At 39.4% G+C, this 17,560-nt stretch overlaps 2 protein-coding genes across 3 annotated transcripts; one reads left to right on the top strand and one right to left on the bottom strand.

Annotated features, from left to right (window-relative positions):
* Nucleotides 1-444: 444 nt before the first annotated feature.
* Nucleotides 445-5,181, bottom strand: snupn (snurportin 1). 2 transcript variants are annotated; one of them, XM_077711168.1, is made up of 9 exons: nt 5,015-5,181; nt 4,124-4,286; nt 3,838-4,030; nt 3,208-3,312; nt 2,725-2,821; nt 2,549-2,646; nt 2,351-2,428; nt 2,056-2,136; nt 445-1,253 (listed from the first exon to the last, which is right to left on the bottom strand). In XM_077711168.1, the coding sequence occupies exons 2-9, from the start codon at nt 4,279-4,281 to the stop codon at nt 948-950; spliced, it is 1,116 nt and encodes a 371-aa protein (XP_077567294.1). In that variant the 5' UTR covers nt 4,282-4,286; nt 5,015-5,181; the 3' UTR covers nt 445-947. The 2 variants fall into 2 exon arrangements, with proteins under 2 accessions (XP_077567294.1, XP_077567293.1); XM_077711167.1 differs by lacking the exon at nt 5,015-5,181 and adding an exon at nt 4,762-4,960.
* A 367-nt stretch (nt 5,182-5,548) lies between these two features.
* On the top strand, nt 5,549-16,018 carry snx33 (sorting nexin 33). Its single transcript, XM_077711128.1, has 2 exons — nt 5,549-7,775; nt 15,292-16,018. Exons 1-2 carry the CDS (start codon nt 6,329-6,331, stop codon nt 15,543-15,545), a joined length of 1,701 nt encoding a protein of 566 aa, XP_077567254.1. The 5' UTR covers nt 5,549-6,328; the 3' UTR covers nt 15,546-16,018.
* The last annotated feature ends 1,542 nt before the right edge of the window (nt 16,019-17,560 follow it).

The following is a 17,560-nucleotide window of genomic DNA, read 5'->3' as shown; positions in this document are numbered from 1 at the left end:
AAAATTCACACGACTCACCACACCTTACTCACTAATCACAATCGCCGAATTCTCATTGAGGTCAAGTTGCGACCAATCTTTAAGCGCGTGAGAGTTGTCAGTGAAAGTACACGTGAGCGCAGCATTTCCTGGAAAGCAGCCCATGCTGCTGACTAATACCTGGATTCCTGCGGTACAGATCGAGCTGAGTCACGATTCGTAGAAAAGTACTCGACAATGCGGTCGCGAGATGTGCGTTGTTATATTGCATAAGTCCAAATTTCGACAATTTCCGATAGCATTAAAAGGTCAAATGATGAAGTTGAATTAACCTATAATACTGCTCATGTGACTTGTGTATAAAAGAAGGACAGAAGGAAATAACAATGGAAATAAAGCTTTTATTCAGGTATAGAAATACAATGAAATATTCATTTAACTGTAAAACTCACAAATGGTTTAAAAAAAAGTTAGATTATTCCTACAAATGAAATGAAAGACTGCCTTGGATTTTTTTGTGTTGTAAACCTACGTCATGTGTATTATAAAGTAAAAAAAATAGTTTTTTATAGATTTTTTTAGTAACTGGGGTTGTAGGCTAAATGACAGTCTTAAAAATGAATAGCCAATGTTTTCATAAAAATATACAATGTTATGCTATGGAATTTTGATTAATAAATCTATTTGAATGGGCCTTTTATGACTTATTTGATTTATTAGACTTTTTTATTGTTTAGTTTGCTGGGTGATTAATATTAAACATCCACGTTTCTGTTCTTTAAATAAAGAATCAATAGTTTTGATCACATTAGAAATTACTTGGGCGATAAATCTTCTGAAATGAGTCATTTTTAAAAGCATTATTTTGAATATCAGTTTTATGACAAAGTTTGTGACAAAGTTAACAGATTTTTTTTTCAATTAAAACCATTCAGCGCCATTGAGTCCGTAATTAACCAAGAATCAGATCAGCCCTCCATTAGGGCTTCCTGAATGGTTTTGTGGTTGTGATCATTGTCCTTGGTTAGTGTGGACAGGTGTTCTAGCTCGTAGCCGCCGTCCCTGCTAGCCGGTCGTACCTCGCCCGAAGTTTTCTTCTGCTCCCGAATCTGCTGCAGTTGCTGACCTGCGTAATCTGGTTTCACGGTGAGAGGTCCGACGGGTACTTCTAGCCCCAGGATGTCGGCGACCATGTAGGGGCGGAGCCAGCCCACCAACGGGGTGCTGCCGGGTGTGTAATGTGTCTCCCGGTGGTAGAAGAGAAGACCGTCCACCTGGAGACAAAAGTTGGTATACAAAGATGAGAATGTGAAAGGCCAATCCTAAAATAGATGTCCAATCTATTTTTGATTGGGCACACGTCGTGACCGGACGTTTGGTCGCCGGTCTTTTGGTCCCTTTTGGTCGCTAGTCAAATGTACTTAGATATTAAACAGTACTTAGATATTAAACAGTACTTAGATATTAAACAGTACTTAGATATTAAACAGTACTTAGATATTAAACAGTACTTAGATATTAAACAGTACTTAGAAATTAAACAGTACTTAGATATTAAACAGTACTTAGAAATTAAACAGTACTTAGATATTAAACACTACTTAGATATTAAACAGTACTTAGATATTAAACAGTACTTAGATATTAAACAGTACTTAGAAATTAAACAGTACTTAGATATTAAACACTACTTAGATATTAAACAGTACTTAGATATTAAACAGTACTTAGATATTAAACTCTCTATCTTAGATAATAAACTCTTTCTCATGAATATAATTTCGAGAGCTAGTTTCAACAGTAAATTCTGTGTCACCATTTGACCGGCGACCAAACGTCCGGCGATCAAATGTCCGGCGACCAAACGTCCGGGCGACCAAACGTCCGGGCGACCAAACGTCCGGGCGACCAAACGTCCGGGCGACCAAACGTCCGGGCGACCAAACGTCCGGGCGACCAAACGTCCGGGCGACCAAACGTCCGGGCGACCAAACGTCCGGGCGACCAAACGTCCGGGCGACCAAACGTCCGGGCGACCAAACGTCCGGCGACCAAACGTCCGAGCCCTCTACTTACGGTGAAGCTGTACTCGGCTGCCAGGGCCCCGTGAATGGTCGCTGCTGTGCAGTCGGTGCTCTGGAGACTCACAAAGCGGAACTGTCCAAGCAAAATATAAAAATATAAAAATATATATGACACCAAAAAAAAATCAGTTTCCTAGTAGTAAATCAGATTATTTTGATTTGGCTAATGTACACAACTAATTTGGCTCTTTTTCCCTCTACCTGATGACATAGCAACACACTTCAAGGTTAAAATGCATATCGATTCCATCTGGAAAATGGTTGCAAAACGAGAAATTGTCACTCACAGGGTTGCGTTTGGCGATCTCCGCCAAGCCCTCGCTCTCCTGTACTTTCGACTGGAGCCAGTAAAAGCGGAAATCCGTCTGCGGAGGAGAAAATAATCATAGCATAAGAGCACATCTGCGCTCCAGACTGGTGCTACTTCAAAACAATTAAGCTTGAGGAACATTCCCGGATGGCTTTTCTGGATTTGTCCGTCTCACCGGGCAATCGTAGACGGGGTGGCCTCTCCAACACATGACGTCCAGGATGTAGAAAGTTCTGTCCACCTCACTGTAAATGCAGTCCAGGATGGTGTAGTCTATTAGGACAAAAGAATGGATTTTAGTGGGACAGGGAACTTGTTACAGAAAGAAAGAGAAGTCATAATTATAGCTACCTTTTCCTATGGCTGAGTTGTGGCGGTTCCCACCGGGAAGAAGAGAAGGGAAACGGTTCACGCAGTAGCCGCTTTTTGTGTACGCCGCAGTGGAACCCTGTACACAAAAAAATGGATACAATATATCATGTGTGTCAAAGTGGCGGCCCGGGGGCCAAATCTGGCCCGTTGCATCATTTTGTGTGGCCCGGGAAAGTTAATGATGAGTGGCGACTTTCTGTTTTAGGATCAAATTCAAATGAAGAGTATAGATGTATATTACATTTCCTGATTTTCCCCTTTTTATATCAAAAAAATGTAATTTTTTATCAATTTTTCTATGTTTTTAGTTCAAAAATCATTTTGTAAAATCTAAAAATATATTTTAAAAAGCTAAATAAACATTGTTTAAGATCTATAAAAATTAAAATTAAATGCACAAAACTTCATTTCGAGCTGAAAATAAATTCAATAACGTCAACATAATCCTTAACAGTTTTCTACCTTGGCGGAAATGACGAGGGATCTTTTCCCAACAGGACAGACGACCATCAGCCAATCAGTATCGAGATCTGCTGGGGCATCCACCAACCATTCTGACAACATGAGCTGAGGACAAACAAAGAAATGAGATGTTAAGAAAACTACAGCCCGCGGGCTACATCCGGCCCACTAGGCCTTTTAATCTGGCCCGCCAACGTTGTCCAAATAATGTTTTTCCCCTAAGATGGCGCCATCACACGGAAGCCAGTGGCAGTAGCTGTGTCCACTCTTATTTATTTTTCGTGCTTTACAGCCCCCCCATCTTTTTTTTAAATGACATTTTAATATTTTTTAATACATTCTTTTTTACTTAGTACTTTATACTTTTTACTTTAATAATGAGTGATGAGTATGTTAATACTTTAGTCAATTTTTTCAGTTTATGTTTCATATGTACTGTTAACGGATGCACTTTTTTATATGTATCGGATCTTGTGACATTTTTAAAGTCAATGTGGTCTCCGGGCCCAAAAGTTTGCCCACCCTAGTGTACACTGTATAACTATTTTTGTACTGGATTTTATTTTTTAAATATATTTTTTTGTCAAACCGATCTCATCATCACTATTTCGTCCCTTCCTAAACACTGACCTGATTAGCATAATGCTTCGGCAGTTTTCTTCTCTCGATCTCCATTTCCTCATCATCGCCATCTTCATCTTTCTCTCGCTTCCCTTCTTCTTCCCCCACCTGTTTCTCCATGTCCTCCTCGCCATCGCCGTCCGCCCCCGTCCAGTCGCCATCGGCCAAACACCGCACGTGATCAACGTAGTTGAACCTCTTTCTGATTTAAACCGAAGAAAAAAGCCAAAAAGCTGGTTAAGATGTGTTGTACCGTATCAGGACAAACCTAGAAAAGCTCTTTGTAGCGTCGTACATTTTCTGGAATTCAAGAAAACGCCGTCGGCGCTCGCTTTGCTCCAGTACGCTGTACTTGCTCTTGTACTGAGATAGCCGAGGATGTGGGGCAGATGTACTGTTGGGTTCCTTGGAGACAGCGAAACTGGCCGAGAGGGCGCGGGTCAGGTCGTCCATTGGGGCTCTGGAAATAAACAGCACAAATTGAGCAAGTTTGTCACTCGTCACTTAAAGCTAGCATGCAACATCGAGCCAAAATGGTGGACTCCATCATGATAACAACACTTGGAACAAGTGTGTCCCAGTGGAAAATCATGTTTAGACTTTCATTTGTAATAATACAGCTTTTACAAATGAAAAAAATAAACATGTAAAGCATTTTTTGTGTATATAATAGATTTATGGGGAGGTTATAAATTTGCTGCTCTACTCCAAATATTGTATTTCCATTGTAATTATTTAAAATGTGATGGAAGTCATTAGTATGAGGGTTGTTTAATAAGATATTATGTGAAGTATGAGCAAGAATAGCAAGATTATTTGATGTTAAAATTCCAAATTAGCCACTTGTGTAGTGGAATTTAGGGGATAACTTTAGCTGACGGTTTTAGGTCAGGTTTATAGATTTGAGATATTAAATTAACCTTTGAAACTTACCAGGTGAAAATCCTTAGGGGTTAATTTTACAATAGTCTCACACATACTGAATATGTTATAAGGTTTTTGGATTCTTTATGTTAGCAGCTAACGTGGCTAGGTTGCAGGTCCACACGATAGCTAACACAGGGGACAATGATTCGTCGTTATTCATTTTAAGAGGTTAACGGTATTATTTCAAAGATGAAAAACCACACACACATAGCTGAAACATTCTTTGTAGTATCTGGTGAAAGAGATATCAGTAAGTTACCTTGGACACCGAGGCAGACGCTTGGCTGTGACGTCACAGCACCGCAGCTCTCACTCGTGGCCGATGTTTTTTATTTTATTTTGTTTTAATTTAATTTATTTTTTGACGATAGAAATGTAAAACGAATTTTTGTTAGCGATTTAAAAAAATGGTTTTACTTTTTATAATAATATCTTAGTTACATATATTTAATTTCATGTGTATCTTTATTCTAAGTGCTCTATGAATCAAATTAATACACATTTTCTGTCTGTGGCTCATATGACTGACCAAAAATATGAATTATGTGCACGCCAGTTCTGCCTATTATGAAATTGTTATTATAGAAATCCTATTATTGAACTTTTACTAACGCCGGACGACTTAAAATGACGTCATTTTTAAGCGCATCGTATTTTGAACTACACTACAACGACGTCACTTGTCCCTAACTCCTTTGTTGTTGCAATGATCAAAGACTTCCACTAGAGGACGTCATCGAGTCACACTTTCTCCCTTTCTTTCCCTTCTCTCTCCCTGCAAAAAAAGGAGCCTTGAAAAGAGAACAGGCGATCTCGCCTCCAATTGTCTCAGTCTAACGTCATGGAAAGAGTTACTTTGTGTCGCGGCTGTGAGGGAATTAAACCGCACAAACAATACCGGCCTGCTTAGGTGACATGATCTGGTGCTGGAGAAGCTCGTTGTGAGTCTGGATTTTGAAACCGGATCGAGTAAAGATGCGCAGGAACCTGTTTACCAGACACACGGAGCAAGTTTAAGTCAAGACCGGAATGTAACCACCATGTACGCGGACATCATCGCTCCTTACAAAAGTGCTTTTTTCCCGGGCTTGGAATTATTTGCAGCAGGAACCTTATCCAGGATTCGGAATGATGTGACCAAAAGTCAGCGAAGTGGAAATTAAACAAAAGGTTCCGATCCACTTCCGAAACTAAAAAAAAGAAAGCGTCGTTCCAAGGAGCTGCCCGTTGAAACCGGTTTAGTTTTTTTTATTGTCACCGGGAAGTCGAAATCTGTGTTTTAACTTGTCAGATTTGGTTTCCTCCAAATACCAAAAAGCCATTTTTATCTCAAAGATAATTTGCACTAACATTTAGTCCTATTATTTTGTATTACAATACATATTAAGTCAAGTATAGTCATTAATAAGTCAGAAACAGTATTAGTCGAAACACCTGATCCATGTTAGGTAAGATGAGTTGAAATATTAATGCCGACGTTCCCAATACAAGGCACCATGTGCGCCTAAATGTTTTCTTTCTACTTTTATTACTATTATTATAATAATAATTCTTTTGGGAAGCGGATGTCGTCATGATGTCAGTCAAAGCCAAAGCGCTGTACACATTCCAAAGCGAAAACCAAGAAGAAATCAGCATCCGTGAGAACGAAGAACTAATAATTTTCGACGAAAACTCCGTAGACGGATGGTTCCAAGGCGAAAACAGCCAAGGGGAACGTGGTCTCTTCCCGGCATCTTACGTGGAAGTCATCCGAACCCGTTCCAACTCTAACGTGACGGATTGTTCCATCAGTCCGGCTGGTTCTCTTGGTAACGACTCATGTTTCTTACCCTCATCCACCACCGATGGCGCCCTCAACGCTCAACCCACCTACTACGACATAGACGATGACGACGACTGGGACGACTGGGACGACCGTTCCACCGTAGTGGAAGATGGCGACCACGGACGAGGCCCTAGTGGCGCTAACGGACACTCTCGCCAGACGCCGTCACGCACGCACCACCCTGATATCCACTACAGGACTAAGTCCGCCATGGAGAGGCAAGACAGTATCTCCAGTTCTAGGAAAGGTAGCATGGTTGGTCGTAACTTAAACCGCTTCTCTAGTTTCGTACGATCCGGCGTGGAAGCCTTCGTCTTGGGCGACGTTCCCATGATGGCTAAAATCGCCGAATCCTACGGTATCGAGATGAACCCTCAAGGACCCGTCTGGAAAGATAGTCCACAACCGTTTTCATGCTCCATTGAAGACCCTACCAAGCAGACTAAGTTTAAAGGTATAAAAACGTACATTTCGTACCGTGTGACGCCTAGCCATACAGGGCGTCCTGTATATCGACGCTATAAGCACTTTGATTGGCTCTATAATCGACTTCTACACAAGTTTACCGTAATTTCCGTTCCACACTTACCGGAGAAGCAAGCCACGGGTCGTTTTGAGGAGGATTTCATCGAAAAACGTAAACGGCGGTTGATTTTATGGATGAATCACATGACTAGCCACCCGGTACTCTCCCAGTACGAGGGATTCGAACATTTCCTGATGTGTTCCGACGATAAACAATGGAAACTTGGAAAACGGCGTGCTGAAAAGGACGAAATGGTCGGTGCTCATTTTATGTTGACCCTCCAGATCCCCAACGAACACCAGGACCTCCAAGACGTGGAAGAACGGGTGGATACTTTTAAGAACTTCACTAAAAAAATGGACGACAGCGTCATGCAGTTGGGTCACGTGGCTTCGGAATTAGTTCGTAAACATCTGGGAGGGTTCCGGAAGGAGTTCCAAAGACTGGGAAACTCGTTCCAGTCGGTTAGTCAGTCGTTTACGCTGGACCCGCCACATGGTTCCGAGGCCTTGAACAACGCCATCTCGCACACCGGGCGCACCTACGAGAATATCGGCGAACTGTTTGCTGAGCAGCCCAAGTATGATCTCTTCAAAATGCTGGATACGTTGTCGCTATACCAAGGTCTGCTCGCCAACTTTCCGGATATTATTCATCTACAGAAAGGTAACGCCACTCACAAATGCCTTGTTAGCTCTTAGCAGTCTCAATGCTAATTAATGCCTAATTTGTTGTAGACCGGTGTTGTTAAATAGAGCAATGGGAGCCTCGCGTTGGCGCATTAGTAGCGCTGATGCTAACTTTAGCGGCACTTCTGTGTTTGGGCTATGACCTCAAATGCACTCTATTGGCCAATGGGAGCTTGGCGTTGGGACAGCAACATTCAAATGGTGCTGGTGCTAACGCTAGCTTCGCTTTGCTCATAGTTTTTAATTTTTGTTTCTGTTGGCCAATAGGAGCTTGTCATTGGGGCAGCTACTTTCAAATGCAGCTGATGCTAACGCTAATGTCGCGTTAATCATAATTTTTTGCTTCATTTTACTTTCTATTGTCCAATGGGAGCTTGGCGTTGGCACATCAACATTGAAATGGCGCTGACGCTAATGCTAGCGTGGCTTTGCTCATGGTTTTTGTTAAATTTCTGTTCCTATTAACTAATGGGAGCATCGTAATTGACATCATAATTGAAATGGCGCTGATGCTAACGCTAGCATCGCTTTGCTCATAGTTTTTTGTTTCATTTTCGTTTCTATTGACCAATAGGAGCTTGTCGTTGGGACAGCTACATTCAAATGCAATCGATGCTAATGCTAGTGCCGCTTCACTCATAATTTTTAGTTTCTATTGACCAATGGTAGCTCGGCATTAGCACATAAAAATTGAAATGGCGCAATGCTAACGCTAGCACCACTTTAGTCATTATTGGTCATTTTATTAGCAATAGCAAAATAATTTAAATACTTATTGTACTTTAATACTGTTGAAATAACAAAAAACATCACATTTATTTCTCCCCTTAAATTCAGTTTATGGCTTTGAAGGAATAACATTTAAACATATAAATAGTTTATAGCTCTATCAGTTAAAAAGTTTCACAACCCCTGTTGAAAACCTACAAGTAATTGAGCCCCTTCTAAAAGTTTTATGACCGAAAGAAACGCATAGAAAACCACAATTGTAATATTCAGGGGGAAAAAAAAGGTCAAGTCAGGTTTTAGAGGTCTAAACTAGAAACCCCTAATTTGCGACATAGTTTGAGTCTACTAATACAAACCATGCACATTTTGAAGCCTATTTCCTAATGAATGACATATGTGTGTTCAAACCACCTCTCCAGGTAGCAAATGCCAATCTTTCAACCCCAAAAATGCTCCCTGGATGTTTAACACCCAACTTTAGCTAACTCGCTAACTTTTCAGTGATATAATAGACTAACTCACATGTGTCAAAGTGGCGGCCCGGGGGCCAAATCTGGCCTGTCGCATCATTTTGTGGGGCCCGGGAAAGTAAATCATGAGTGCCGACTTTCTGTTTTAGGATCAAAATCAAATGAAGAGTATAGATGTATTTAAATTTCCAGATTATTCCCTTTTAAATCAATAATTGTCATTTTTAAATCATTTTTTTCTGTGTTTTTAGTTAAAAAATCATTTTGTCAAATATAAAAATATATTTAAAAAAAGCTAAAATAAACATTGTTTTATATCTATAAAAAGATAAATATTCCGGGATTTTAATCCAGTTCTTTTAATCCATTTATAAAAAAAATATCTAAATATTATATCTAAAATGGTTGGATCATTTTAGATATAATATTTAGATTTTTTTGGGGAAAATCAAGTTGACGTTAAAGCGGCCCGCGAACCAACCCGAGTCTAACACCCTTGGTATAAATGTATATTAAAATATTTTAAATCAATAATTGTCAGTTTTTAAACCATATTTCTGTGTTTTTAGTTCAAAAATAATTTTGTAAAATCTAAAAATATATTTAAAAAAATCTAAAATAAACATTGTTTTAGATCTATAAAAAACTGAATATTCCGGGATTTAAATCCAGTTCTTTTAATCCATTTATAAAAAATAAAAATAAAAATCTAAATATTATATCTAAAATGGTCCGGCCCACTTGAAATCAAGTTGACGTTAAAGCGGCCCGCGAACCAACACCCTTGGACTAACTGCTTTGTAAAACTATTTGAATGACAGAGTACAACGGGCCGTATCCAAAAACAAGTCCGCATGTTCCCGAAATGTTGTTGTACCGTGATTTGCTGGAATTTTAAATGTCTCAATACACGCCTGCCGTCGTCATGTTTGCGTGACGCCATGTGTTCTTGATTTAAGGCGCCCCTCGGGAACAGGCCTTCCAGGTTATGTCAGAACCGAGGCGTGCCTCCTACACGTTCCCTTTGGCTAGGAATTCATATCTTTTTTCCGTCTTATTTCTTTCCTCAAAGTTGCAAAGGGTAAAAAAAACTTTTAAAGAAATGTTGATATCCTGTAAATTTCCATTGAAAGTTGAACCTGTTGAATTTTGAGGCAATTTAGAGTGTCCAATCAGACTACAGTGCATGTTTTTTGGAATATGGGAGGGAACTGGAGCACCCAGAGAAACTCCACACAGGTAGACCAACCTGGATTCAAACCCAGAACTTAAGGGGTGTGAGGCCAACGGGCTAACCACTTATCCACCACCCCGATTTATGTAAAATTTTTACATGAATTATTGGACAAATGGCAACTATCCGTCAAGTTTTTTGTACGCTAGCAGTTTTTTGTTAGCTATTTTTTGCTAGCTATTTTTCGTTAGCTATTTTTCATAGCTATTTTCCATTAGCTATTTTTTAAACTATTTTTCGTGAGCTATTTTTCGTTAGCTGTTTTTCGTTAGCTATTTTTGTTAGCTATTTTTTGTTAGCTATTTTTCGTTAGTTATTTTTCGTTAGCTATTTTTCGTTAGCTATATTTCCTTAGCTATTTTCCCTTAGCTATTTTTCCCTAGCTATTTTTCATTAGCATAGCTTTTTCAAATTAGCGTAGTTTTTTCCGTTAGCTTCTTATTTCACATGCTAGTAAGAAGCAACTTTCTAAATGTGGAATCAAATCTTTAGTTTGCAGTCATACACATTTATTATATAATAATTGCCTAAATTTAGCAACATTAGCTATAAAAAAAATGGTTGCTTCAGACAACCAAGTTTGTCATACTTCCTAAAACCTTCCACACTTTTAACAAAACACAAGACTGCTGAGTGGGCGTCTCCAGCGGCCCATCAGTTCCTGTCATTACCGTCTCCACGGCGACCACACTGTTTCCCCTTAACCAAACGTCCACAAAGCAAATATTTGACAGTGCGACAGTGGACCAGCCCAAAAGTATAATTGGTCTAGTCTTAGGAAATACTTCATTTTCGTCCTTCTGGCTTCAGTGGACAAAAACGAGGGGGGATGAATACCAGACCTCCACGTAAAAGGTGGTGTTAGACATTAGCACCACTGCATGCGCACCTGCAAAAACTTTTGGACTACAATTTAGATGGCAGCACATTCCAAACCACATTAGAAAATTACTTGGGCAGATTATTTTGGTCGGAAAGTGTGCAAATCGAACATTTAACTTCATATGAGTCATCCACCCGGGTTAAATTGCGGGTTAATAGCGACATTGGTTCGATAAAATTGAAGTTTCCCATAATTCTTCAGCATTAAATGAGTGTAGTAAGAAAATAAATTGGATCTAATGTAGCATTTTGTGTGTGGCACGGTGGAGAAGTGGTTGACAGGTTGGTCGCGTCATTCTGAGATCAAAGTTCGATACCCGATTTCGGAGATTCTTATTTGGAGTTTGCAGGATTGTGTGGGTTTTCTGTGGGTACTCCTTTTTTCTGCCACATCCTAACAACATACATGCTAGGCTAGGCTAATAGTATGCTAAGTTGCCCCTAGCTATGATTGGTCTATTTCCTTGTGCTCTGCAATTGGCTGGCCAGTGATTCATGGTGTTAGCCTAGATAGGCTTAAGCACCCCCGCGACCCTTGTGAGGATAAACAACATCACTATGCTAACACATGTTGTTGTTGTTTACCTCATCAAAATGAACTGATCACATTATTACACAATTATTTCATAATACAAGAACAAATTGGCGCCAATAAGTTTGGACAACTAAAGTTTGGCTTTGCTGGCCAAACTTGTCTTTTATTGTCGTGTTTATTTGCGGCACTTTTCACTTTGGCAACGCCGGAGAAGTTTTTCCATTTTTTTTTCTCTCGCCACTGTTTATTTGGTCATAAATCCGGTCCCTGGCGATCATGTCCTCTCATCTTCACACATGCTGTTTCTTTCTACGCTTATTGGCCCACCACACTGCTGATTCAAACCAATAGAGACCACACATTTCTCCCAGAATGCTTTGGGTTTAACCAACAAATACCTGTGAAGCACAAAAAACAATATTTAGTGGAAAAAAATCATCGATAAACAGAATGACCATTAGATCTCATATGAGCCGGATCAGTTTGTTTTGGTCATTTATTGACCGCCATTTTGAGTGGGAGGGGCCAATGAAGGAAGAGTTTTTACAGACTTATTTGATGATAAAATCATTGATGTAAATGTTACTCGATCGTCGAAATTGAGGGTGCAAAGGAAGGTGAGGCTCTTGTCGGGGGGGAAATGACTCAATGGAAAATGGTAGTCTAGACTCGTTGTCTTTATTGTGTAACGAGTCGGAATATGAAAGCGAAAGTGGGTCAGAAGAGGAAGTATTTTCCAAAGTATTTACCATAGTTGTTATATGTTCGTTTTGAGTGGAAATTGTGTTTTTTTTAGGTTTTGTTACCAAAATTCTGTTATAAAAGAACTCGTTAAAACATAAAATTAACATAAAATGGCGGATATGAGAAGGATAAAGCATCTTAGGCCCGATTAATATCATATCTCGGATTCTTACACTTAAATATCTTCCTTTTACGACTATAAGCAAGCGCGACAATTAAAATGCTATTTTTTTGTAATTGCTTGTTTGGTTCAACTTTTCGTTAATATTTATTTCATTCACAGCAAAATATAAGCCTCAATGGATCTTAAGATAAGTACTAAAAGATCCTGTTCTCGATTTGTGTGTGCGAAAGAGAACAAAAAACAAAAACAAAGTAAAAGAATTGAAACTATTTTGGCTCAGCGTTCCGTGACAGCGCCTCTGATTTAAGATAAATTGTGCAACTTTGGCGTCGACCAATGTTTTGAACACATTTTGGAGCCTGTCATACATTCTAGAAACTCCCTCACACTTTATTATTATGATTTTTTTCTCATTTTAACCACCAATTTGAAATAAATGACGAGATGCAATCAATGAAACCGTCTCCCAGAATTCCTCAACTCCACTGAGGCTTATGGGTAAAAAAAAAAAAAAACGAAGCAGCCGGCCGCAATGTTGTGATCACAGTTAATCTATCCGTCCTCATTCTTCCTCTACGAGGGCAGTGCGCATGCGTGACTGTGTCGGCCTGGATAGCTCGGCTCTAAGCCCCTCCCCCGTCCTAATCCCCTTCTCCGTCTATCCCAACGTCGTCACAAGGTCATTAAACTGTCTTGCTGTGACCGTAAAACATCCAGTTTTCTGCGTGTATTGTTAAATTGTGACACTGTTGTCTCGCTGTGATATTTGTCCAAAGTGCCCCCTAAAAAAAACCTAAAATTAGTGCATAAAATAAGCCCAAGAAATCAATTTTATATATATTTAAAAAAAAGGTCTTAGTACGGATGTACTGCTCTCTTTGGTGTTCAATTATCTGCCTGTACTAAAACAAATAAGAAATGTGGGTTGTTAAATACTCTTTCTATATATTTATATATAATATAGTATATACATATAATATGGTACTATTTGATTTTCGGAGAAATGCGACCAAGTGGGAATTGAACCCAGATTGCCTTCCCCAAATTCAGGCAAAAGAACCACTGCCTCGTTGGGTGATGCTTATTTGTAATTTTAAAGTATTTAGCCTAATTGCAGTAACAAGCTTGTAAATCTGTACAAATTTGAGTTTTTTGGCGTTTAGCTTTTCTCTTTTTAGTCCTGCTAATAAGATAGCTGGCTGCAAATAAGATAGCTAGCTGCTAATAAGATAGCTAGCTGCTAATAAGATAGCTAGCTGCTAATAAGATAACTAAGTTTGAATAAGCTCACTGGCTGCGAATATAATAGCAGGCTGTGAATAAGATAGCTAGCTGCTAATAACATAGCTGGCTGCTAATAAGATAGCTAGCTGCTAATAAGATAGCTGGCTACTAATAAGCTATCTTTAATGGCAGCCATTGAGTTAAATGACTGAGTTAACTCCTTCAATGTGAATGTTACACACACAAAAATAAATAAATAAGATGTATGAAAAATCCAAGGATGCTTTTTTTCAGTCTTTTTATCAGATTTGTGTCTGGACTTGATCCATAAAAATGTGGACTCAACTCCCACGATTCCCCCTCAAACACACCCAAACCCCTGGATGGCGGCAGCCATGCGAGATGTGGTGATGCACATTCTCTTCCTCTCTTGCGGAAAATGTAGGTCACACCGCAGTCTCTTCTCCGTGCTTTCCCACACATTTGCCAGGAATTCCGCTCGAATTCCGGGCACCGACACGGACTCGAGATGTCGTTTCCAGGGCGACTGCGGGCCTGCCCTGGCTCGTGGATGGAAGAATTCAAAATATTCCCTGTTTTCTTCTTCATGTCTTGTGCTAGCGCTTCAGTTTGGGCGGGTTTAATCAGATGAAAGTGGCGACGTGCCCGTGGAAAATTGACGTTTTTCCCGTCTGGGCTAATGTGGTTGCAACCTGCTTTCAGACGTTCGGTATGCGGGTGGGCGAAAAGTAGCCTGGGTTTCAGGCCCATTCAAATTTGTTTTTCAAACTATGAACTCCCACCCTATGCAATAAAGAAGAGGTTTTAGATTCAGGGTGTCCAACATGCAGTCCTTGGGCAAGAAGTGGCCCACTTGGGTGTCCTATCTGGTCTTCACGGTTCTGGGCACTGTTGAATTAATACTAATAATAGACTAAGGCAAGGGAGGCAGGTTCAAGTTGGTTCCCTGGTCGCTTTAACGTCAACTTAGATAGTTTAGATTTAATTTTTAATTAATGGATTAAAAGAACTGGTTTAAAAGGCCTGAATATTCAGTTTTTTACAGATCTAAAACAATGTTTATTTTAGCTTTTTTATTGAAATTTTAGATTTTACAACATGATTTTTGAACTAAAAACTGAAAAAAATGATTAAAAATTACAATTATTGATTTAAAAGGGGAAAATCAGAAAATTTAATAAACATCTATACTCTTCATTTTAATTTGATTCTAAAACAGAAAGTCGGCACTCATGATTTACTTTCCCGGGCCACACAAAATGATGCGGCGGGCCAGATTTGGCCCCCGGGCCGCCACTTTGACACATGTGGACTAAGAAATAAACTTTCATTTCAAAGGGCACTTTAGACTTTTAAAAAATGGAATTTTCTTCCACAGAACAAGTACATTTACTCAAAACGGCTTGATTTTAAATTTGGAGAGTGGCTACCGAGTCGGCCTCACAAATCTGTGGCCCGGGGTTCGAACCCAGGAAGGTCCTATGTAGAGTTTGATGAAGAATTCACCAAGTCCATTTGTCCCCCCAAAAGGTGCCTTCGCTAAGGTGAAGGAAAGCCAACGCATGACGGATGAAGGCAAGATGGACCAGGAAGAGGCGGACGGCATCCGCAAGCGCTGCCGGACGGTAGGCTTTGCGTTGCAGGCCGAGATGAGCCACTTCCACCGCCAGCGCGAAGTGGACTTTAAAGACATGATGCAGGCGTACCTCAAGGAGCAAATCGCCTTCTACCAGCGTGTAGTGCAACAACTGGAGCGCACACTACGTATGTACGAGTGTCTTTGAGGACACGTTGGACTCTGGGGACACTCACTGTGCACCTGTTACATATCAGGCAACACTTGTGATATAATTTAACATATGTTGACGTGACGTTAAAACGGGTTAGGCCCCCTTTTCTTCGTCATTTGTTTTGTTTTTTGTGTTGTTTTAACTGCCATTGATGACGTCAGACGTCCAATCCATTTAGAGACTAAGATTGGTCGCTGCTGGGCTTCCTAGTTCAAATGGGTTGGCCTTCTGTCGCCATCTCTTAAAGGGACAGACAACCTCTTTATCATGCGCTAACCCACGGAAATAATCTTATCAGACCCTGAATTTCAATTTTCTGAATTATATGAGTGAAGAAAAACGGAAATATGACAGCTAAGTAGATTTATTGTTTGGTTGTTTTAGCAATTTTTATTTACAATGCAATGGGGAACATAGCAAAGAATACACAAATCCATGTGTGCTAGCACTAGCATCTACATGGCTAGCTAGCTTTATCACTATTTCTTAAAATCGACAAAATATTCTTTATCACTTCTTCTTCATTTCTAAAATGGACAAATATTCAATTCAGAAAAGGAGGCTACACATCATAAAAAGGTATTTAGTCAAATATAGTGTTATTTTGACATCATTAAACCATTTCGACATGCACCTCTGTGTACGTGGCTGAGTTTAACAATGCCCCAAAATGGCTACCCTCAAATGCAGTGTCATTTTTATGTGTTTAAAACCTATTAGTGATTTATCAGCTGTCAAAGAAAAGTACAATTTGCATATTTAAATACTCCGTCTTACACTTTAAAGTCATTTACAGCAGGTATCGCCCTTTTATGAACGGTTAGCAACATAGCTTTTAGCTTAAATCGCACTAACTAATCCAAATGTTACCAAAGTGCCTTAAAAACGACATCAAGCGACCTGGTTTTGATCAATTAACTCTTTCACTGCCGTTTTGGGGGATAGATGTCCTAACTATTTTAACTGGGAGGTGTGGCAGGGTATTGTTAGCATCGTAAAAATGACTGAATCGTACCGAATTTTACTGAAAAAGTATGATGGAGGAAGTTGTGTTATAGTGCAAAAAAATAAGTAAATATTAGCTGGAAACAGACAAAAAGGAAAGATGACGTTTTGTTTTTGACAGAAAAGAAAAAACATTTTCTTTTGTAAGTCATTGATACGTTTGTTTATTTTTCAGATGCATTTGTTGTCATTTGAATTTTTTTGTTGACTCTGAATATATTCCGTTTTAGATTGGCATTTTGCTGCGCTTTATTTTGAAAATACGACATTCCAACTTCGGTTTGGCTTCCTAAAGTGAACACATCCAAATGTTAACGTCTACATTTTTTTTTAAGTATCCTTTAACCGTGTTTTTCTGGCTGTTTTTTTCCCCACAAGTTTGAATTTTCCTACGTTTTTTTTTGTTTTTTTTACTGCGGCGCTCATTTTTCTCTCTACTTTTTGTAATTGAATCTGTCCTGGCGCGGGTTTAAATGTGCGGGCGGGCTCGGACAAAGACGGAATATACAAAAAAGTGAACGTTTGTTTGTTAAAATAGAAATGAAAGGTATTTTAAAAGGAAGTTCAAAAATGCTGAGTCATTCCTTACTTGGTTCAAGGGAAGGGGGACATAGAAACTTTGTAATAAAATAAAAAACAACAACAACATAACACTCAATGCTCTTTGGTTTATTGTCTTGTTTGAACAATTTCCGTTAAATTTGGGGCATGTGCGACAGTTCTTCGCCACATCCAGTAGGGGCGCTGTTCTTAAAATGAATGTTAATTTTGATATTTTCTGTGAAATTATAAAAATGCTACTCATTCCGCTTAAATTGCAGATGCTAACTTCTTTCAATTTAATTTGTTTTGTCTCAATATTTTGATTTATCAGTTGCTGGATGTGCGACAGTGCTTGTCACAACCAGTAGAGGGCGCTGTTCTTCAAATGAATGTTAATTTTGATATTTTCTGTGAAATTATAAAAATGCTACTCATTCCGCTTAAATCACAGATGCTAGCTT

Source organism: Stigmatopora nigra, unplaced genomic scaffold (genome assembly GCF_051989575.1).
Source record: "Stigmatopora nigra isolate UIUO_SnigA unplaced genomic scaffold, RoL_Snig_1.1 HiC_scaffold_25, whole genome shotgun sequence".
Taxonomy (NCBI): domain Eukaryota; kingdom Metazoa; phylum Chordata; class Actinopteri; order Syngnathiformes; family Syngnathidae; genus Stigmatopora; species Stigmatopora nigra.
The sequence above is the reverse complement of the archived record's forward strand: the minus strand, read 5'-3'. Positions and strand labels throughout refer to the sequence as shown.